This window comes from Gadus morhua, chromosome 12, assembly GCF_902167405.1.
Source record: "Gadus morhua chromosome 12, gadMor3.0, whole genome shotgun sequence".
In the NCBI taxonomy this organism is placed as follows: Eukaryota; Metazoa; Chordata; class Actinopteri; order Gadiformes; family Gadidae; genus Gadus; species Gadus morhua.
Window position 1 is genome coordinate 6530405 of NC_044059.1, and position 23331 is coordinate 6553735.

The window sequence follows — 23331 nt, forward strand, 5'->3', positions numbered from 1 at the left end:
TTGGAAAATATTGTGCTCAACCCCTTTTATTTAACAGCCGGAAAAAATATAATTTAAGATATGGTCTTTTTCAGCCAAGACTTGGGGCACTACAGCTTAGCTCATGCGGTAGGAGGTTAAAAATGGGTTTATAACACTGCTCCAGTGAATCACAGTAATTTATTTTTACTAAAGTAGGCGGCTGGCAGTCACCAATAGGAAAGTATGTCAGACAAAACAAGGCAAAAACAAATACAACAATAATACATCCATGCAAAGGTGCACTTTAATCATATCAGGGTATGAAGTTATGGAGTCATTGGATATTGTGAACTCAACCATTGTGATAAATATCAACATTTAGCAACGCCTCCATTTCATCCAATGCCAGTGCTTGACTATAAATCTGTTAAGTACACCACATATCTTAATAGGATAAATGTGTGGTGCACAGATGCTAGTTGTACTACAATACTATGTTTGCTGGGAATTTGTATGTGTGTGTATTTATGTCCAAATGAACCAAATGCCTTCCTGGGGTATGTCTTTACTCAAATTACTTTATTGTGTTTGGCATACGGGTTGACATGTTGGATGTCTGCTGTAAACCGTGACCCTTCAAGAATCAGTGGGCTGAAACGTGTTACTCCGCGAGGCAAAGAGATGCGTCTTTATCCTGCACGCCATATTTTAATCATTGCCAGACATGCAAGTCAACATACAACAACATCATCATCGTCATATTAAGTTAAGGCAAAGGCAACAGTGTTTAACTCTGATCCTTAACTTAACCCTACAAATCTCTAGTCTAGAGCTAAATGTTTCCCTGTTAACCTTATACCTACCTATAGCCTCTATACCTAGACATAATCATCTCCAAACGAATACTTGCAATACAGCCTAACAAAAAGATTGTTGCCTATCGTTACATTTTCGCTCTTCATTTATTCTATTTTTAGACATAAATAGCATCCATCATTTCTACATTTGCCTGGCCCAAAGTTAAATAACAATCACTTACAATCTCTGCTATAGAAACTATAGAAACCTGTAAAGGAATCCACTGATTAAAAGCCAAACAAAGCCCGGAGCAAAGGTAATTAGCAAATTTTCCCAGTATTTACATAAAGCAGGCTCCACCTATGGCGGAGAACCCAAAACGCTTGTTGCACTGATTAGGCTGCAGCTACCGCACATTGACTAGCTAGGCATCTCACTTTACATCCTGGAAGGCCTTTCCCCTGTGTGTGTGTGTGTGTGTGTGTGTGTGTGTGTGTGTGTGTGTGTGTGTGTGTGTGTGTGTGTGTGTGTGTGTGTGTGTGTGTGTGTGTGTGTGTGTGTGTGTGTGTGTTAAAAAGCATAATTATACGATTGTCTTTTGGTGCCAGTGTTTTGCTATGGTTAACGCTCTTGTCACAGGGTCCTCCACATCAAGCTCGTCTGCACCCTCCCCCAACCCACTGACCCCCCTTGCCCGGAACCCACAGCTAGCTGCCAGCTACCGCTAACCGACCTAGCAGTGACTGACGTAATCAGATCGTAATCATCATAATTCGCTACATGATCCAATGCTTGTACTACTTGCAAGGCAATACTATTTTATAATAATGTTAAAGACATTACCATGGTATTGGAGACTACGTATTTTCTATGAAATCGCTCGTGTGATTGTTATCCGACGTTGTTCGATATTATTGTATGACATCTGGATGATATTTGGATACTTTTAATAAAGGAGATTACGATCAAATGAGTTTTGAGCTGAATCAATACATGACTAAGGCTGTGTTTTTTTGTTCAATTTCTGGCTTCTGAACAACACAAACACTCATCCTCTTTCCAACTTAATTTGTTCTATCTTGGTCTCTGTTCCAAGTGTCGCTTTCATCAGCTTGCAAGAACTCAAATTAAGATGCTTGGTAAGTTTATGTATAGAAGGCTGGTATTATTCCTACAGACCCCGCCTTTTCACCACCTCAGGAACCTTCAAAGCTTTCAAAAACTAAGGCAGAACACGATAAGCTGATTAAACGTTGTGCAGCCGCAATTTCTAAAAGTCCTCTTTTATTTCTAGCCTCAGCGTCTTGGCTGTCTACACACTTGGATTACGTCACACCATTTCAGAACCCACAACCCTCGAGACGGGACAGGACTGCTAAACCAAGGCAGGAGGGAGGTGCAGATGTCAGCAGGGCTAGACACGTCCTATCAACAAACAGACCACATGAAGGATGGGAGTCAACGGAAATGCAGTAACAAAAAACTCTTCTCGGAATCGCGTTACTCCACATGAGAAAAAGAGGATGAACTGTGTCCCGGAGAGCGGTTGTAAACAAGATAAATCTGAAAGCGTTTCTTGTATGCGATGGTTTATTTTTTGTAAAATGCAATTTGTAAACGACCACGTACGACCGCTTCATTGCAACCGCATTGACGCCTCCACGTTTCAACACAGAAACCAAGACCGATTTGTCTATTCTGTTCCGTTTTTGTTACTCACTTGGGAGCTCAATGTTTCTGACACATTTAGATTTATAGTAAGGACTACATAACGTCTGAGAGCTCTTCTTAGAAACCATGGGTATTGGTGGGGTATTAGTAGGTTAATCAGCCAAACTAAGTGCGATGCGACCGTAACGCAATTGTACGAACCGCCTGACGCTAATCCAAGCTGCATGGCGTGTTGTGACACATCACTGTTTTATCAATGCCATGCCGCTCATCCCAAAATCATTGCTTATTTCATCACTTCAAAATTAACAATAAGCTGTAATTCACGAGGACAGATCCCTCTCAAACTGCTGAGGGAAGATTGAACTGTCGAGCAAAACCAGCGGCCCTATTTCACAACAGCTGAAAAAATGTGCAGTCGTAGCCCTGGATGGAAAATCAGGACAAGCTGATAAAAACAAGCTACTTCATCAAAACAAGCTCCAGGCCAAAGGCCTATCATTCCAAACCGCTTCCTCTGCGTGGCGCGTCTCACCTGATATGAGCTCATGGAGGCTGTAGCGGTACAGGAGGTGGTCGTGGCCCTCGAACCTTTGTGGCCCCTGGCAGAGGGCCCGGCACTTCACATCTGCTCTGTAGTACTCAACCAGGGCCTTCTCGAACATCACGATGGCTCCCTCGTAGTCGCCGTCATCGTAGAGCCGCACCCCGGCGGAGAAGGAACGCTGGGGCGGGGGAACAGAGATAGAGCGGCGTTTTGGAAGGTTTTTATTCCGAAGGGACCCGTCTTACTCAAAGACCGATCAGATTTGGCCTGGAGGAATGCAAAAACAAACCTTTAGAAATGAGATGTAAGTCTGAGATACCTAAAAAATGTAAACAACGGCACTGGTGGCAACTGTTTTTGTGCAATACCAGGCCGTAGGTTTTTTACGCCTCTATGACTGATTGATTTGGTTACATTTCTGGCTTTTGAGCAACACAAACACTTCCCCTTAACTCATCTTCTTTCCAACTTCATTTCTCTCAATTTCTTAATAAGCGCTGATTGTAGATCAATTAGGCAAAACCTTCACCTAATGTTAAAAAAACTGCTGGCGAAACACAGTTGTAGGAAGTTTGTTTATCCAAACAATGATTTCCGCGGCATATGGCAGATTAAACTCCATCATCCGTGAGTCTCTGATCAACTGAACCATAGAAACTTTGAGGGTACCTGGTGGGGCCTGGCTTCTCGGTCCACAAAGTGCTCCTCCAGCATGCCCTCCTGGTTCTTGTACTGCTCCAGGTTCTGACCCATCTCCACATGCTCCGGGTTGGCCTGGAAGTAGGTGTGGGCCGCTGCAGCTGCATCCTCCGGCTGCTTCAACTAGGGACACAGAGACAGAGACAGAGAGAGGGAGAGAGACAGAGACAGAGACAGAGACAGAGACAGAGAGAGAGAGAGAGAGAGAGAGAGAGAGAGAGAGAGAGAGAGAGAGAGAGAGAGAGAGAGACAGAGACAGAGACATAGAGAGAGAGAGAGACAGAGACAGAGACAGAGAGAGAGAGAGAGAGAGAGAGAGAGAGAGAGAGAGAGAGAGAGAGAGAGAGAGAGAGAGAGAGAGAGAGAGACAGAGACAGAGACAGAGACAGAGAGGGAGAAAGGAGTGGTGATTAGCCTTAAGTAAGTAAGTAAATTTAATTTGTTAACTGACCAAAGGGCTGTACAGTGGATAAAAAAACAAAAAAAAAAACACATTGGACCAATATCGTAATTATATCAAACATAAATGGCCATGAAGTCTGTTCTCGGGTTGAGTTCTGGTTCAACACTGGTCTGTTTGGCATCTGTGTTTTGGGGCTGGCGAGAGGAGGAAAGGTTGTACTCCAAAAGCATTCACACAGCACTTTTATTGAATTCACAAAAAGATACTCCAAAAGAGGGCGAAGGGACTGCACTCATTAGAAGCCAGGTTGTGCGTCACACTGTGAGCAGCTGGACTGTATGTCCTCCAGGGTAGTAAGAGACAGAGACAAACCAGCCTTAATAAATGTAAACAGAGTACGGGAGAAAGAAGAAGGCACAGCCGTGCGCTCTGATCGCTGGGGGTTGCGTTGTTCAGGCCTTCTGGGCTGGGTGTGCTTTATCAAAATTCTCCAAAATTACCCAGAAAGGAAGTCAAACTGTAAAGTAAAACTGCTGAAAAGGAATTTCCATCAAGAAATATGGAAGAAAGTCCAATTCTGGAATGCCTTCGATCGGTAAGGTTCTGCTGCTGACAGCAGAAAGGTAGCCCAAAATGAAAAATAAAACCATTCCACCACAGTTTGTGCGTGTGTGTGTGTGTGTGTGTGTGTGTGTGTGTGTGTGTGTGTGTGTGTGTGTGTGTGTGTGTGTGTGTGTGTGTGTGTGTGTGTGTGTGTGTGTGTGTGTGTGTGTGTGGGGGGGTGTTTTAGCTTTTCATGTTTTGTTGTGTGCATGTTCTACCACACAGTAAAACAAATTCAAGCGGAGAGATTCTATAAGACCGTGTTGTGTGGATATTATCAACTCATACTGAAAGGGATGAGCCCTGGCAGCTTTCATGTCCAAGTCGGGGCAGCGGACTGAGATAATATCCACTTTAAAACGTAGCACTTTCTACCATGCAGACACAGGCAATAATCGAAGAGATGACACAGCTCTCTGCTGGCTCAGCACCAACATCTGCCATTAGTTCGGTTTATTGGTGTAAGGATGACCCACTTGGCCCTTCCTGGACCACATTCCATCGTGTTGCCATGGGTTTATCAGCCTCATTTGCTGATAGCCTGTTTTCCATCGTTTCCGGTTCAGGATCAATAGGCATTATGGAAGAAGTCACCCACCCCATACGTCCGTATCAAGATATCACAATGACAAAACAAGTCTATTGATTTTGTTTGGAGAACCAAAAGGGATAGCTTTCAGTTTCCCCCTTCCAACAGATTTGCTACTGGGTCAACACAGGTGGAATATTGTTCAAGCTGCCGGGAACACTTCCAGATGTTGAAACCATTATGAAGGAACCTTCCCCCTCACCCTGGCCCAATCCATCTCACTATCCCATACAAACACCAGTTAACATGGCAACCTTTGACATCAAAGGCGTGTAAACCGCAACACAATTTATTTTCCACCACCACCTCACCTCATGCTTACTAACCTAAAAAAAGAGTTACTGAACAGATCTCAAAATAACTTGCTCTCACTCCCTCTCTCGCTCTCACTCTCTCTCTGGCCTGCATAACAGTGTCATACATCACCTCATCACCTCATAAATAGTTCAATGTAGAAGCAGGTCGTTTGATTTGAACCAGCCCTCGATTTGAAAAGGACACACATGTTCATTCCTTCTGACGCTTATCGCAATCTGCTCCTCCTGGCGACAATCTTCAGCCAACCAATCAGAACCACTACTGACTACAGTATACCTCTCCCCTCTTGTGGGTTGCTTCTATGGAGGGAAAGCCAAGCACACTGACTGTCTGTAGCTTCGGGTCCAGATCAGTTACGGTTAGTCTGTATTCTGATCCTGGCATTTGTGTAACTAATGGGGATCTCTTCCCCTTCTCTATTGTTTTCATAGTGTCCCTCAACCACTGATATCACCCTGCTGCCACACAAAACACAAGTGGCTGCGCGCACAGACACACACATGCAAACAGACACAATTTACCGTTTCCTTCAGTGAAGTCAAAGAAAACAATGAAATAAAAATGTACTCCTGTCAAAAGTTGAAAAACTAGTTGTAAAAGTTTGGCTGTGTGTGTGTGCGTGACAGAGTCAGGGAGGAAAAGGGGCTAAAAGGGTGTATGACGACAGAAAGGCTTGGAGAGGGATAGCCCACTGTCTAGTTGAGGAATGGAGCCCTCTAACCCTGCAAGTACAGTCGCCCAGGATGTCAGTGAACATGAAACCAGGCCAGGGACAAACGTTGACATCAAGTCCCCAACAGGTGCAGACCAATCATAAATCTCAATCGCTTTCACAAATCCTCAGTTGGAAACGCCTTTACAGTTGAAAGGGGTTCAGCCGGGTGGGTGGATGCCAGAGAGGCCGGGCCAATCATGGAGCGGTCGATGGATCTGGTGGAGCACCTCTATAAACACAACTCTACGGTGTTTGGTAAGGGAGGGGAGGTGGGGTTACTCCTTGGAACACAAAGACGACATTGTTCGGTGCTGACCTGGACTGTTTGCGAGGGGGGAGCTAAATCAGCAACACAGCACGAGTTGTGTATATGCCTTCAAGACGTAAATCAGCTGCTCTACGCATAACTTGCATGGTGGGGATGGATTGATGTTGATCAAATGGACCGCCAGCCGTAATCTTGTGACGTGGGACGTTTTTTCCCATAGTATATTACATAATATACACGATAAATCAAAGTGAGTTGTGTTGTTGGGTTCTCGGCTGGTGCTGAGGAATCTTGGGGGGAAAAGGAAAAGGACTTTGGATGACATGCTTGGTTACTTCTAAAAGACCGAAAAATAAGAGCTGGCATCAACGACATTCCTGCCTGTGCTGCCAGCCCCAGGATTCCCAGGCAGGATCCCTATTATGGACGAGCAGAATAATCTACAAGGACACACACAGACAAACAGACAGACACAGACAAACAGACTCACACACACACACAGACACAGACACAGACACAGACACACCACCCAGACAAAGACACAAACACACACACACACACACACACACACACACACACACACGCACACACACACACACACACACACACACACACACACACACACACACACACACACACACACACACACACACACACACACACACAAACACACACACAAACACAAAACCACACGCAGACACAAACACACACAGAGCCATAGAGAAAGAGATAAAGGAAGAAAATGATTGAAAACGACATCAGGAAGCAAAAAAGTTGAAAAATAAACATTATGGACAAAATTATACAACAACAAGGACACATTTTTGCATTTTCTCTCCAGGGAGGAAGGCCTATTGACCTATCACTGGATTTCCAGAGCAGGGGGAGGAGGCTGTGAGAGAAGCTTGTTTCCTACCCCTCGGGGGAGGGTCTTGAGGAGAAAGTGTGGGGTCATCCCCTACAAGCCTTCCCAGCACAAACACAGCTGCAGCTGGCCAGCGTCACATCTATTGTCCCGTCACTGGATGGAGCTCTGATCCACATATGATTAAGGGGGAAGAGGAAGTATTGTGGTTTTCACCATTTGGAAATATTAACATAAAGGCCAAAGCATGAGGTTGTGTAAAGACAGACTAATAATGCTTATGATTTCTTTTTGAGGTGAGCAAAAGGTATATTAACGCACATACAAGAAAAACACATTCACATTCCGTGTACTTTGTTTTGTTAAAACAATAGGATTTTATTCCTTGTTTCTGTGGCACTATGAGGCAAAATAAGCTCTCTTTGCTGTGGGTATTCACAGTAACACAGGTGTCCCATGGGTATTGAGCAGAATATAGATTGTCATCCAACATATAAAGATATACACTCTCGAGAAATTGTCAAACCCAAGGCAGAGCGGAAAAAGCCAGGACCCTTAGATTGGCTTGGTGAATGGTTTTTACTGGACTGACAACAGGTTTACGTTGAACAGTTGCTGGCTTCACAAAGTAATACATCATCTATGGAGATCGTATTATTCCAGCACTTGGCATTCGAGTAAAAAAAAATCGTCTGAAAACCTCTGCCAAGTCCAAACACACCCACTTAAACATTAAAAACATATGCTCTTAAACCTGACAAGGGGAAAGTCAGGGCACCCCCTTGGGCAACAGAGAGAGAAATCCATCATTTTTTTAAGATAGTTCCTGGGCTACGCGTCATGGCGTAATGGAAACAAAGCACCATGCACTATTAAATCACACGTTCTTCAATGACCACCGTCTCTGGATGATGCAGAGAGAGTTTTTCAACTTATTGAAAAACGGACTCACACTCTGATAGTGAGACCTCTCTTCTCATCCATCGTGGGACACTTTCTGGCATCCCGATTTCCTCTTTGTCTAAAGGCCAGTATTTGTATTGTTCCCATGGAGTCAGTGTGACAAAACGTATGCTCTGGTGTAGCGTGGTCCCTGATGCAGCTGTCAAAAAAACGACCCCCGCTATTCTTTTTGCCAGAAAACAGATTATACCAATTCCCCAAAAAGTGGTTGAGTAAAAGCTTTAGAGACATGTTTGCAAACAAATCGTCAGTACTCGCTTGGAGAAGCACTGCACCAGGGCGCTGCTGCTAAAAGCCACTCATTGAGCGCATTTAGTAGCCTCATGTAAAACCTGAGGACCGGGTACATTTTTCCTCTGCCGTGAGAGTCTTTGAAAGGAGCACCTGTAGAGATGAATGACTCCCACTCTCTTAAGACCTACCCATGTAAAAGCTGGATGGACACCTCTGCCATTCAATGTTCTTGATGTGGGCTACAAGCCTTGCCAAACATAATGAACGCCTCTCGCTCTCACACAAGGCTCAAAGCCTCTCTCTCTCTCTCTCTCTATCTCTCTCTCTCTCTCTCTCTCTCTCTCTCTCAGCAGGATAGATGTTTTAAACCTCACCTCATCACTTACAAAAATATCTCAACATAAACAGCATATTGTACGGCTCTCGGTCCTTCTGATTGGATCGTTCCGTGTCAGCTCCCGGCGTAAGACGTTCCTATAGGCTGATGTCAAGTGCTGCCGTACATTGGATGCATGCAGACGCGGTGGTATGGTGTGACTCATGGCACGTGATCCTACACCCTAAATAGTGCCGTGGACAGATGAATAGACGCCCTTTCTTTGGTTTTGCCACAAACCCCTAGCGTCATCAAATAATAATTACAGAGGAGCTAGCAGCATTCCATGGGGAGCGGTCGAACCTGCGAACCGCAGCTTCTAAATACAGACTATTTGAGCCACGTTTTCTGACACTTTGCAGGGGATGGAAACCGTTGGTGATCTAGATCACCATCATGCATCAGTGATCACGCTACACAGTAGTCCAGTAGCATGGATTTTCAAACACACTGGGGCTGTAGGCCTAATAGCCTGTCAAGTTGATGGAGCATTTGAAAGGTTATCCTAGAAGACCCTATGGCAGCACGACTAGCTAATCGCAGTTACATGTTCTTGGCTGCTTCTGACTGTTCTCTTTCATGGCCATTTGGGTGGCCTTTTTCATTCACAAACAACAGCAACTCAATGCCTCCAATGCATTCTGGTAACAACATTGTTCATCGCGGATGGCAGATTTGATGGGAGCCCACGCACACCGCACACACATGCGCGCACGCACACACACACACACACACACCCATACACGATAAAGGACATACTATCTCTGTTGGTTAGGACACACTTGGAAGGAGTAATACTGTAATCAACCTTTCTATCAGGGGGCATCCTGCTTGCTCAGACATAACATGATGTAGAGGTCTAGGTCCATATCCGGCTCCGCAAAGGACAACTTTTTCTTATTCATATGGTCTACTATGGAAAAAGCAAATCTTCACCTCAGCTGAACTGGAAGGTTGATTGGCTTAGTGAAGGTATTACTCTCTCAAACAAAAAGGCCACTCGTCCTCACTATCAATTCAATTTGTTAAAGACAATGTTTATTTTCTCTTAAAAACCATTAAAGTACCATGACAGCCTTGTTCAGTCTACACTCAGACCGTGTTATTTGCTTATATTCAGAAAGCCATCCTCGTGACCTTGGCACATGAGCGTTCCAGCCACCTGTTTAGATGGAACCAAGTCTGTTTCTACTTATTCTGCATGCGGGTTAATGAAACAAATATTTACCATTCGGTAAACACAAAAGTTTGTTTTCGAAGTGCGAAGATGGAGAGATCTCTGTAGCCGATCCAAAATGGTGTGAACTGTTTAGCCACGATACAAGCCATTTTGATATGGCAGCAAATCGTGCCTGTTAAGAAGGGGGAACACTAAGCAACACATCGCCACTGCCCTAGACTGAACATAATGTAGCAGAGAATGGAAGTGCAGAAGTAGCAACAACAAGGGTTGGAGGTACAGCAACAGAATCCCAGGTTCTGTAGCTGGGTCTCTGGGAACAGTTTTGTTCCTAGCATTAGGCCTACATTATATTACACACACATAAACACACACACACACACACACACACGTGCAGAGTATTAAATGTTCCATGATTTATTAAAAAATCAACAAATGAATCACGCATCATTTCTATCATTCGGGATGTCCTTGGCAGCCTTCAAATTGCTCTAGATCATTATTGGCCTGCACTTTGACAGAGAAGCGTTGTTTAACATAGCAGGAACAAAAGCCACACCATTTCCCAATGTTGGAATGGCGTCAATAACAAGAAAATGGTTTTGCCTGGCACTCAGTGGATCATACACCCTCTAGTCTAGAGTTATGTGTTCAAGCTGATGTCTTCACTGCCACTCTAGGGGTTTGAGGTGGTGAAATGAATAGCCCTCTGTTCCTTAAATTGTAGGAAACAACATTTATTTTAATAGTGCGTGACCTTCCGTACATAGTACACACAAAAACACAAAATCTCTTTAACATATTTTCGCACATCTTGAAAACACATCTATCCGTTCATTGGTGAAACAATCCTCAACTTTAACGACAACATATCACAACTGTGAATGACGGAAGTCTTTCCTCATCTCATAGAGATAACACAATGGCCTGAAGTTCCCTGCTCTATATTCAGGTTATCTTCCGCTATTGCCTGGTTATGGCAGCCTTCTCATGCCACATCTCACTCAGGCCGGCAGAACCAGCCATGACCTGCACTTCCTCAAGCACGTTAAATCCACCGAGCGCGAGAGGCAAGTAAAACACCACCAGTCAAGCCCTTTGAGGAGCGATGTGTGAGTGATGCAATGGGTTGGCGCGATTAGGATACTCTCTCATTGTGCCTGTCTAACCCCCCCCCCCCCCCTCTCCACCCCCTCCGAGCCCCGAGCCTTTCCATCACACCTCTCCCTTCCCCTCTCTCATCTGCCCGTTCCCGCTGACAGCTCCGCACACTGGGCTCTTTCTGCGTGTCCTCGCCCCACCCTGGGCCAGTAGCACATGTTCCCCGGATAAGGTCATGTCTGAGGAATGCCGGAAAAAGAGCTCGCCACTGTCGCTGGGTTTAAAAGCCCCTCTTTCACTTGGACAGGCTGCGTGGGGAGGAGGCCAGGAGGAAGGGCCTGGGGGGCAGACAGGCTGCGAACGCCAAGCCTTCACCTCCTCCTTCTCCTTTTTCACAGCCCGTCGCCCTTCATCTCCACTACAGAGCGGCCGGACACGCCGCACGCGGAAAAGGAAAACAGAGGCTGAAGAATCTGGCCACTGTGATGAGTGGCGTCGGCAGCAGAGCAGAGTGGCCTTCCGTCAGTCTAGTGTGTGTGTGTGTGTGTGTGTGTGTGTGTGTGTGTGTGTGTGTGTGTGTGTGTGTGTGTGTGTGTGTGTGTGTGTGTGTGCGCCCTGGCTGTGTGGTCTGAGTGAAGGGGAGACTACTGGCTTTGATTATTGGAATGAATGCCTCAGTACGTACGGTTTCATAGTGGCCTGAACTCACCGACCAAAAATGGGGAACAGACTGTGAAACTCATTACTTGTCTAAACACAATTTATGACTATCGGAGGCTTATCTGGATCCGGCGTAATCCGGTCCAATGAATGAACGAATCGGACGTTCGGAGGGATATGTGCGACTGGTTCCAACTGGTTGCTGCTCTGGGGCTGACATCACCAGACAGCAGAAGAAGGGAGTCGCTCCTTCTTCACCGAGCATCACTGAGAGAAGCGAAGACTTGTGGGTGCTTATGATGATGGTTTTCTTCTTCTCATGTATCGGCTACCGTATGATTACCCTGACGACCAGCTCTCTGCTGAGACGCCTGTCCCGCTCGGCTTTGCCTCACCGGGAGCACGCCCGTTACCACGGCGACCTCAGAACACAAGGTGTGTGTGTGTGTGTGTGTGGGTGTGGGTGTGGGTGTGTTTGTTCATCTGGGGCAGCAGCAGCGCACACATGTATGGGAGCAGGTCAGGGCTCTTCCTCCCTCCCTCCTTACCTCCCTCCCTCCTTCCCTCGATCCCTGATATAAATATAGAAGTGACACACCCGCCTCTCTCTTCTGAATACGGGCCATGATGAGCAACATGTCACTCACTTTATCCTCCAACGCTATTTCTTTCCACTCACACACAAAGGGTCTTTTTGTAAACATAAATCCCCCAACAATATGAAACGGATGTGAACAAAACTTGATGCATGCCCTGGCTGCCAAGGCTGCCCAAGTAGTCCTGACGAATTTATTTTGGGTGGGTTAAAATAATCAATCATCATGAGCTCAACGAACAAGGATTGCTGGCTCTTTCCAATTGAATGAAGGCGGAAGGAAATGCTCCCACCTGACATCCCTTCAAACCCCCTCCCCCGCCATAAACAAGAGGATACCCGCGTGCAAACCCGATTACAAGAGATGACGCATTCGGTGGGAAACTTTGAACGGACTTGGAGCACGGGGGTCAGGGATCGCCCCCTCTCTCCCTCTCCCTTGGTCCTCTGGTTCTGGGGGTTTTCCCACAGAACAGCGAGGGCCTTTGGGTGGGTGTGGGAGTGATGGAGGTGGACGGAGGACGCAAGACAGACGTGAAACACAATGACATAAACTCTGACACACAACCACACACACACACTCAGAAGGATAAAGACACACACACCGACACAATCTCTGACACAACCTCACTCACTCCCAGTAGGATAAAGACACACACATGGAAATGGACGAACACAAATCTTCCAAACACACCCGAGTAGGAAACTGGGAGCGAACTACCAGACGCCTGGGACCATAATCGATCTAACGTTTCGCTTCGTTTTTTTGCGTGTGTGCACATGTATGCCGGATGGAGAGAGTGGGGAGACTTTGTGTAGGTTTAGGTGTTAGTTCCCAAAGAACAACATTGTCCTTGAGGATAGAACTAAGATTAGAGGCTCTCAGCATGTGTGCGTGTGTGTATGAAGGTATGTGTGTGTAGATGTGTGTGTGTGTGTCTAACAGAGAAACACTGTGTTATAGATGCCCTTTCCAGACAATACCAGCATTCATCCGTCCACCCAGTTTTCAAACACTCCCTGCTTCTGATTCCCCCCAAGAAATAGCAAAAAGGTAAAGGGTGCGTCTCAACATATCAATCTGGAATTTTGAATGTTGAGAGGCTTTCAGAAAGGCCATGGATTTTCTCTATAGCGATAGCGTTCAGTGGAGTGGCTTAGCTGAACAGGATCAATCTAGGACAAACACACACATATACACACCCACACACACACGCACGCACGCACACGCGCACGCGCACGCGCACACACACACGCGATAACAGAAGATAAGTCTTTTGCTGGGTTCTCTGAAGGGGCTGTCAAGGGGGTCGGGTAGAATATTCTGTACTAATGCTAGTGCTAATGCTGGAGTGAGAGAGAGACACACACACACACACACACACACACACACACACACACACACACACACACACACACACACACACACACACACACACACACACACACAGACCGAGGGAGACGGAGAGACACACAGAGACATAGAGACACACAGACAGATGGAGAGAGAGTGTAAGCATGTGTTTCTGGGGGGGTTGTTTTTGCTGGAGGTCCTGGAGTGGTTGGACTGAGCAGCAGACAGTAGCCTGGCAGACAGGGCTGCTGGCAGGAGAGCTGCTCCCCCCACTTTCCAAACAGAGAGTCTGGGGGAACTTAAAGAGACATCTCCCTCTCCCCTATCTCCCCCCCCCCCCCCCCCCGTCGCCCCCCTCTCTTGTTTTTCTGTCCATCCTGGGACGATCTGTCCCTGGCCTTCTGCTTTCAGTCTGTTTTCACTCTAATCCATCCTTCCTTCCTTGTCTACTTAGCCCCCTCTAGTCCACGCCTCCTCCAACTCAGGATCTCTGGGGCTCTCCGAGAGAGAGGATGCAACCAGATCCCTGGGTCACTCCCAGCGGGGGAGGGGTCATTGGCAGGAGATGCCTTCTCTTCCTGGTAACCTGATATAACCTCCTCTTTGTCGATTTTATATTTTTTTGAATGATTATTAATGATTATTATTATTGGTGATTTAGTAGAGCCATTATCCAATCCAAATGCCACTTCATCCGCCAAGATGTATGCATCTTGCTCATGGACACAGCAGGCTTTCCTCATGGGAATCTAACCCAGAAAAAAGTTGTTGGGTTTGATTCCCATGAGGAAAGCCTGTGGTAGGTATCCACTGCTACTACGACACCATGATCTCTCTGATTGACCAAAATGTGGGTTTCTCCCTCCCACTTCTGTTCTACGTGGACGGTGTCAAAAGCAGGCAGGCTGAGTTGTTTGTGAGTGCCCTCAGTTCCCCACTGGCTGCCAAGTGCATGAAGAAACACAAGCAGAGTTGCAGAATGTAAACCACATCATTGACCCCAGATAAAGAAATATGTGACGGCGAATGGGGGGGTGCGGGGGGGGGTTGGAGCAGATATAAGCACGATAAAACATTTGAGGTGGGAGAAATGTACAACGCGTGGTCACCAGCTGGAACCACTTCTGTGATTATAAACACACATAAGCGGAGAATAATATTTGAATCATGTAATGTTTTATCTGACTCCACTGCTCCAAAAAGCACACGCCTGCACACACCCACACACCCACACACACACACACACACACACACACACACACACACACACACACACACACACACACACACACACACACACACAAACAGATCAAGTTGTATCACTCACCACTAATAGTTTTTCATACCTTTTTCATACACACATTAGGCAAATCAAAGAATAGAAGTGTACTGCTTCAAGGTAAAGGTCAGGGGTCAATGTTCAAGCAGCTGGTTATAAACAGACTCGTGAGCCCCCCCGCCAAGGGTACCATTCCTGCAGCCCCATGGCCCACCATCCAGTGAGGGGCTGTCACTCGGCTACATTTCCTCTGGCTGCTCACACACACGCGTCATGCGAGCGGGTGTGTGGACACAACTGGGAGAAGACTCAGAGAGCTGTCTTGCTCTCCCACATTCTGCATTGACTGGGGCTGGATGCATTTGTTGTAAAACGTAAGAGACCACAAGTTTGTGTGTGTGTGTGTGTGTGTGTGTGTGTGTGTGTGTGTGTGTGTGTGTGTGTGTGTGTGTGTGTGTGTGTGTGTGTGTGTGTGTGTGTGTGTGTGTGTGTGTGTGTGTGTATAGATGTGTACGTGTGTGTGTGTGTGTGTGTGTGTGTGTGTGTACGTGTGTGTGTGTGTGTGTGTGTGTGGATGGAATTGTATGTGTGCGTGTACGGACTTATCGTGCGTGCGTGCTGAATTACTAATATCGATCACCAACTAAAGCATGGAGGGAAGAAAGCGTAAGGGATCTTTCCTTCACACGGGCCTCTAGAGGTGATTTAACCCCCTCCCTGAAGCCCTGCCCCCCGCAGGGTTGCTGTCACATAGCACAGAACTAGCATACCTGACACACAGCGTGCTAAATGGAATTTAGGCCAAATCACACACACACACAGGACGCGGGACAGACGGGACACACACAGACACAAACCCTGACACGCGCACTGACACACACCCACACACACTCTCCCAGAAGGATGAAGACACACACACACTGACACAAACTCGGACACACACACACACACACACTGGCACACAACCACACACACTCCCAGAAGGATAAAGACACACACATGGAAATGGACAAACACACACCTTCCAAAGCCCCCCCCCCCCCCGAGTAGGAAAAATGAGAGCGAACTACCAGACAGACGCCTGAGACCATAATCGATCTAACGTTACGCTTTGGTTTTTGCGTGTGTGCGCGTGTATATCCGCATACGTGCACTTGGTATCGCTTAGTAATTTTTCTTAAAGGAACTTTAAGCATTTGTATTTATTTGGGTGTTGTCCGGTTGCTCTGGCTTGTTTTGTTCTGATGTCAACCCCTGTTTGGATATTCCCCAGCAGGGTCAGCAGATGTTCCCTGCCAGAAGGAGAAGCCAAAACATAGGCATTGTTGTGTGAGTTCTGGGGGAGCGAAGGAGCTCCACGAGGCGCTTCTAAGGGGAATCCAAAAAGAGTAGAATCAATGGAAACCTTCTAAGGAGGGTGTTTCTAGGACCGTGCACTATGGGGCGGGTTCTAAGAAGTAGTTTTGAAGAGAAAAGTTTCAAGTGATACGCTGGGAGAAGTAGTTTCAAATGATTAGCTGCCAAGGAGAGGGTTCCAAGTATATTCTATGTACTAGGTTCAAAGTAGCAGTAGAAAGGATCACATTTGAAGGGGTTTGGCCTGGGGTACTTTCTAAGGAACAAACTAATTTTCCCTTAATCCCATGCCTACTTTCGGCTGTCAAGCTTTCCTTTCTACTCAACCAGTTAACACTTGCTAAGGTCAGGCACTTCTTAATGATCCGTTCTTTCGATGCCATTGGCTGGTTGGAGAGAGAGCTAAGGGTCAAGGGTCACAGGGGTCCTGTTGTATCTTCCTGGTGCCTATGGGGGTGAGCCGACCCTTGACTGGCTCAGTGGAGACCAGCATTCCTGACATTCCTCAGCAGTGACAGAAGGGCCAGAAAGGGTTAGGAGGGAGAGAGGGAGCGAGAGCACAGGTAGAGACACACTCTTTCTATTCCAGGAACTCCAAAGAGGTTAGGATTCATGTCCTTCAAGGTCACGGAAGTAACAAATGAGAAATTGCTTCTTCATTTCAGCAACAACACCATCAACAACACCAATCAATACGAGAACCTTAACTGGAAAGAGATGACTGAAATCAGAAAGTAGATTCTGAACAACAGTTTCGTTTTTTTTTACCTCAACTGAATAGATCAGCTGTTGGACACTGCTCAGCTGTGGTCTTCAATCCGTTTTGTCTTCTACCAACAGGTCTACCTTTGCTCTTCCGGGTGGTTTACTTTTAACAACGCTAGGTTTTTACAATCCAGCTGAGGCGCTAGTAATGTAGCGACAGATGCTATAACGGGCTTCCTCAGGGCCAGGTTAGCGGTCAGCAAAGAGATACGTACGGCAGCTTTTTTTGTTGAATAAATGCAAGTGCCAGCGTAGAGACCCGTGGCGTAGCTAGGGCGGTGGTTAAGTGCAGAATAAACATCATTTGTGTGAGGGGTAGGTGGTAAGAGGGAGAAAGGGCCTGGATGGCAGCGCTCTGTAATCAACCTCGGCCTGTGGTTATGTCGGACACGGGTGGAACAATCAAGAGAGGGCTGCACTGTATCATTTAAGTACCCTGGCTCGTGCGTCTTTTGTTGCTACAGCTTTGTAGGCTTGTCGCCCAAATGCGGAGAGATGAAAAAACGCATTTTGTGGGTGAGAGCTTTGAAGGTTTCCAATGCAAACCATGATAAAATGCTGACTCATTATGTGAATAATAACTGTTAAAATAAATCCATGTTGATTTCTATACTCAAGACTGAAAAATAAATGGATATGCTATGCAGTTTCATCCTAAAAACAGCCAATGTTGGAGGTGACCAGACTGTTGAACCTTGTCTCAGAAGGTTTCCATGTATAAACCTGGAAATAAATGAATATGCTATGGATAAGGATTTCCATTCTTAGAAATACCATGTGGCTCAACTAAGGGGACGCCATTAACATCGGCAGTATAAGGGGTTTGATTCCCATTGGGACCTCCCATGATATGAATGGTTATGAAGCACTTTGGATAACCACAACCAAATGGCATAAATACAAACGTACATTTTCGCTCTCTGTTCATTGTTGTACATACATAGTTCCTTCAGAGAGCCAACCACCCATCCTCTGTGGGGCGGTATAGGGGTCAAGGGAAGTGTGGATCAATCAAGCTCTTATGTAGCTATGCAAACCCCAGCATAGGGCCAGCATTAACGGGTAGACCTCCATCGCATGTGGGTAAGGGAGAGCACAGGCTTCCTGTTCCCCAGGGCTGGTACCACAACCTCAGAGGAGCTTAGCTCGTGCAAGCCACTATAAGGACCAAAGTAGCCAGCGTGTTTCAATCTCAAGTTTCGAAGGTATTTCAGAAAGACTTGTGAGATCAAGGCTAAAGGGGGTGAAAGCGCGAGCCAGATGTTGGTGATCTGTTTACATTTTCCATTTCCTGTTGTAGCAAATCCTTGGTGGCCACACACCGAGGCCTGCTCACGATGGTGTGCTGTAAATATAAGCTGGGGAGTGAGACAAGGCTCAATTGCACTTGAAGTCTGAAAAAGGAGTGCAACACTGAACATGGCCTTGAAAAGAGTTGAATAATGTGTACAAAGAGTGGGGTGACCCAGGTCTTCAGTGGTTAGAGTGATAATTGGTTCCAACCAAGATTGGAGGCAAAATAAACAGATTGTTTCAAATGATTTGTGGCAATATTGCTTTTTTATGTCCTTTATTCGTTATGTGCCTGATTTAAGAGGACCTTATTTTACACCGCTATGGAACTCTGTCAACAAGGGGTTGAAGAAACCTTGTTCTCACTTGAAATGTAGTTCGGGCACTAAAAGTTCCAGGTAATATTGGTGGAAATAAGGGTTTGGAGGCCTGGAACAACAGCAGGTCGGTAATGAAGACATTTAATCCGAAAACTAATGAGTGGAGTGCCTGTTTTGCTGCCTGACTGACTTGCTGCCTGACTGAGGGGCTTGATGGCTTGCTGACTTGGCTCCATCTGGACTTGAGTGGCCTCTGGTTGACACCTGAGGTCAACGCTGGCCTTGACAATGAATGACTTTCTGGGACAAATGCCTCCATAAAAGCCGACTGCACACATGTTTAGGCGATAGAAAATCCCACCTGGAACCAACTCGGCTCTGGAAGGCCTTAGACAGGTCTGACAAATCGTAATGGAAACTCCTGTTTAATTTTATAAAAATTAATTTGAAGTACCTTTCCTAGTTAATTTACAAGCCAATGGAAGTTCAGTGTAAACTTAAGAAGGGAGATTTAAAAAGGTCAGAAAAAAGGTGTGCGTTTGTAATGAATGGACACCAAGGGAGGACGATGTTGCAAGCGACAGGTAATCTGTCTTACTGTACCCTCTCTGTATCTGTATCACCTGCAAGTGCTCACATGTTTAGGCCTCGGCCAGGTAGCTTCGGGCTAAAGGCCGATTTAGGGTCGTTTTAGACGCAGAGACGTAAGCACGTAATTTACACAAGGGACTTGTTTTAGACAAGTTTTGATTTACGGTTCCTTAAGGATTGCGCGTGTTGCAAGGGGATTCTCCGCCAGAACAGTAGGGGGAGCAACGAACGAATCTGTGGGCGTGGAAGTGGAAATCGCTGTAGAATGTGAGACTCCTGAAAGGATGTGGTTAGCTGGCCAATCACAGTCTTTGCGAGCTGCGTAGGGCCGTAGTGTTTTAGTCGCATAGTCAGGAATTTTGGCCGACGCACTTAAGCACGTAAGGGGGGATATTTTACCGCGCAAGGGGGGGTTATGTATCTTACGTGCTTACGCGTTACGTCTAAAACAGAGCATATATCGGCCTTAAGGGTGTGTCCATATTATGACCATTCAAAGTTCCTATTTGTGTTTCAGAAATCTTGAGTTTCAGAGGTGAGAGCCTCCCTAAAGAAAGCATAAAGTACAGATCCAGAAGGATCGTCACAGAGTCAGATACAGCTCAACAGTTGGTGTAGAAGTCTCCACTCTGACTGACTGAGATGCAGTTTCATCCCCTGCCAGTGTCAGTTCAAAAACAGCCAGTTTTGGATGTCACCGGACTGTTAAACCTTATCAGAAGGTTTCCTTGTATGTCTTAACAGAAACAAGCTAAGATGGATGTGAGAGCGTCTAGACGCTGGCCTATCAGAAGCAGGGTTCTACCAGGAAGTGGCTTGGCATTCCAGGGAAAACGGAAGGCCTGGATTGACACATCTGTTTAATATAAAATTACAGCTTTTTGTTTATTTAAGAAAAAAAAACTCAAGTGAAAGTCAAAGCTCTATTTAGGCATTTGTTTAGTTTATTCCCGAAACAGACCTCTACTTGAAAATATATCCTAAAACATAATTTATATCGAAAGAATACAGACAAATCTGTTAGAACTTCATAATTCACCATTCATCATTGAGAACTAAATATGTAAACAGTTCCCTTAAAGAAGATGTGTAGGTCTCCAATTTTTTCAACATAGTGCAGAACAGCTAAATAGTCAAAGTCAAGTCCTGCTTTGCGCAGGACTTGCAAGCCCCATTTAAAGCACTATGCAAACATTGTCTTTTTCTCCTGACAAGGACTTTAAAAGGAGCCCTCCTGGGAGTAGCTTTGTGCTAATAAATCAGGACGGGATCTGCTTCCAGCATTTGCAGCTTACATTGAAGCAGTAATGAATCTGCTACAGTGATCTTAACCCCCTTTCCAAGTAACCGCTTTGATTTCGATTTTTCATGTGCCTCAGGCATATGCATTTTTTTTTTTAAATTGGCTTGGCTTTTTTAAATTCTACCATAAAATTCAGATATGTCAAGTTTCTCCAACAAATTCTTATACAATGCATGTCATCGTCTAACGTTGAGACCCGTGCCATAGTTGTTTGGGTTGTTCTGGCCATGCATTCTAACCAAAACTGTCTGGAACATGTTGACCACACCAGCCAGCAGGAGACACCTAGGTGTCAGTGTCCTGCCTCACCTGGCCGTCCAGACCCCTGGGTTAAAACCCTTTCGACTCGGTGCTACTTCCTATTTGGCGGTGTGAGAATGCAACCTAAGAGAGGCCGTTCATTGTGAGAGACAGAGAGTGGGAAGGAGTGCGAGAGAGAAAGAGAGAGACATTGCGACGACCACGAACAACACGAACATCTTAGTCATGAGTCTGCAGTTTCAGACACACCTGCGTCTGGGTCAATAAAGACACTCTGGAGACTGGCGGGGGAAACAACTTCATCTCCTCTGGAAACACTCGACCCACAGTAAAAAGTTAGTCAAGTCTCGCTCTGTCGCTATAAATAGACATAGCAGCCTTGTGTGTGTGTGTGTGTGTGTGTGTGTGTGTGTGTGTGTGTGTGTGTGTGTGTGTGTGTGTGTGTGTGTGTGTGTGTGTGAGTTTGTCATTCGTTTACCGATCTGCTATGATTCAATTATATCTTTAAAATACATATATTAGTCCTGAAATATTTACATTTGGTCAATTCGAAATAAACTATGAAAATGTTACCTTATTTTATGTGTTTATGTCAACATATATGTAACAGGGGACTGTAGCGCACCTTTCAAAGGGTATGCCTTGAGGCAACTATAGGGATAATAAGATAATAAGGTTCATACAGAACCAATCAGTTCTGACGGAGACAACTAAATTAGAAGGCAGAATAAAACCTAAACTACAGGCAGGTCAGAGTTCATCCAACCCAGCAGCTTGATAAAAGGGCCCTTGAGGCGCTGGTGACTTCACTTTCCATTTATTTTTATTACCTTCTACTCAAAAGTTCACACACACGTAAATTACGCTTTTATGCATTCCGTGACATGAGGCAGTCCTCGCAGAGTGTGGCTAACTGTCATCAGCAGATTTAATTAACTAGGCCCGAAGGTGGCGGTGAGGTGTGAACTGGGATTTACACTGCATTTCAGTGACTCTCTTCAGTGTGTGTGTGTGGGTTTGTGTGTGTGTGTGTGTGTGTGTGTGTGTGTGTGTGTGTGTGTGTGTGTGTGTGTGTGTGTGTGTGTGTGTGTGTGTGTGTGTGTGTGTGTGTGTGTGTGTGTGTGTGTGTGTGTGTGTGTGTGTGTGCGTGCGTGCGTGCGTGCGTGCGTGCGTGTGTGTGTGTGTGTGTGTGTGCTGATAAATGACCATGAGGTCACTCGGCAAGCGTTTGAGTCTAAACTAATCCCTGGAAACCACTTCTTCTGCAGACCACAGAGGAGACCAAGATGTTAACAATGAAGTAGTGCAAAAACTATTTAGACATATTCAAATGGGAAGCTTAGGAAAATGCCAAGATACTCTAAGAAGTGACATGATTGTTGGACATGTTTATTTATTAGGGATTATTTATTTATTTTGAACTGGTAAAGGAAAAAGTGGGTGCTATTGTTTCCATGAGTTTTCTTTTCACTCCGCTGCAGAGGCTAGGGGCAAATTACATCATGAGATTTCATAAAATCCATAAATCATCCGGCTAAACAACAACACTCGTGCGTGGAGGAATTCTCTGCCATCTCTCACTGTCTTTGGATACAGTAGAACTAAAAAACGCTATAGAGAGTTGAGTGAAAAATTGTATTTCTTCCCTGGGCCTTGGTGTTAGATTTGGTCGGCTCTCACACTCCAAGAGAATTACACCACATGATTTGTGAGCTATCACTTAAATAAACAGTCACTCCCAATGAAAAAATATACTTCCTTAACTACAAAGTAATTGTCTTTTTCTTTTTCTTTTTGAATTATACGTTGGGATACTTTCGGGATTGTCCACAGCCAATTTAATTAAAGTCCTATGCCCCATGGGCTTGTCCCTTCCAAGTGCTCCATGAATTCATGCTCACTAAAACGAAGCTACGTAAGAGTAGCCATGTCACTGGCTAGTGATGGTGTTTCCCCCCCCCCCCTCCAATCCCTTGACCAATGAGTATTTAAAAACGTAGTCGTTGGACAGTTGAAAACTCCCAGCAGGAAATGCTTAATTCATTCAATCCCCTAAAAAGGCTTCCCCCCTGTCTGCTTTTCCTAGACCTGAGTCATAGGACAGCCAGCTGCTACAGTTGGGTGGAATGACTAAATAGTGTTTGGCCCGCCTGGTAGTTACGTTTCCCTTTCCTACACGCCTAGCGTCTGTGAAGGATGTTAAAAGTATAAGGTTGGCATAGTGTTATGTGTCTTTCTTATTCTTTCTCATTATGGTTCACAG

At 45.6% G+C, this 23331-nt stretch overlaps 1 protein-coding gene across 1 annotated transcript in view; it reads right to left on the reverse strand.

The window, feature by feature from the left end:
- The window catches only part of p3h2 (prolyl 3-hydroxylase 2), a 50018-nt gene that overhangs the window by 12546 nt on the left and 14141 nt on the right, over positions 1 to 23331 (reverse strand). The window contains exons 2-3 of the mRNA XM_030372412.1: positions 3647 to 3799; positions 2966 to 3155 (exon numbers count right to left, since the gene is read on the reverse strand). Of these exons, the coding sequence (XP_030228272.1) occupies positions 2966 to 3155; positions 3647 to 3799 (343 nt within the window). The remainder of the gene's footprint in view (positions 1 to 2965; positions 3156 to 3646; positions 3800 to 23331) is intronic.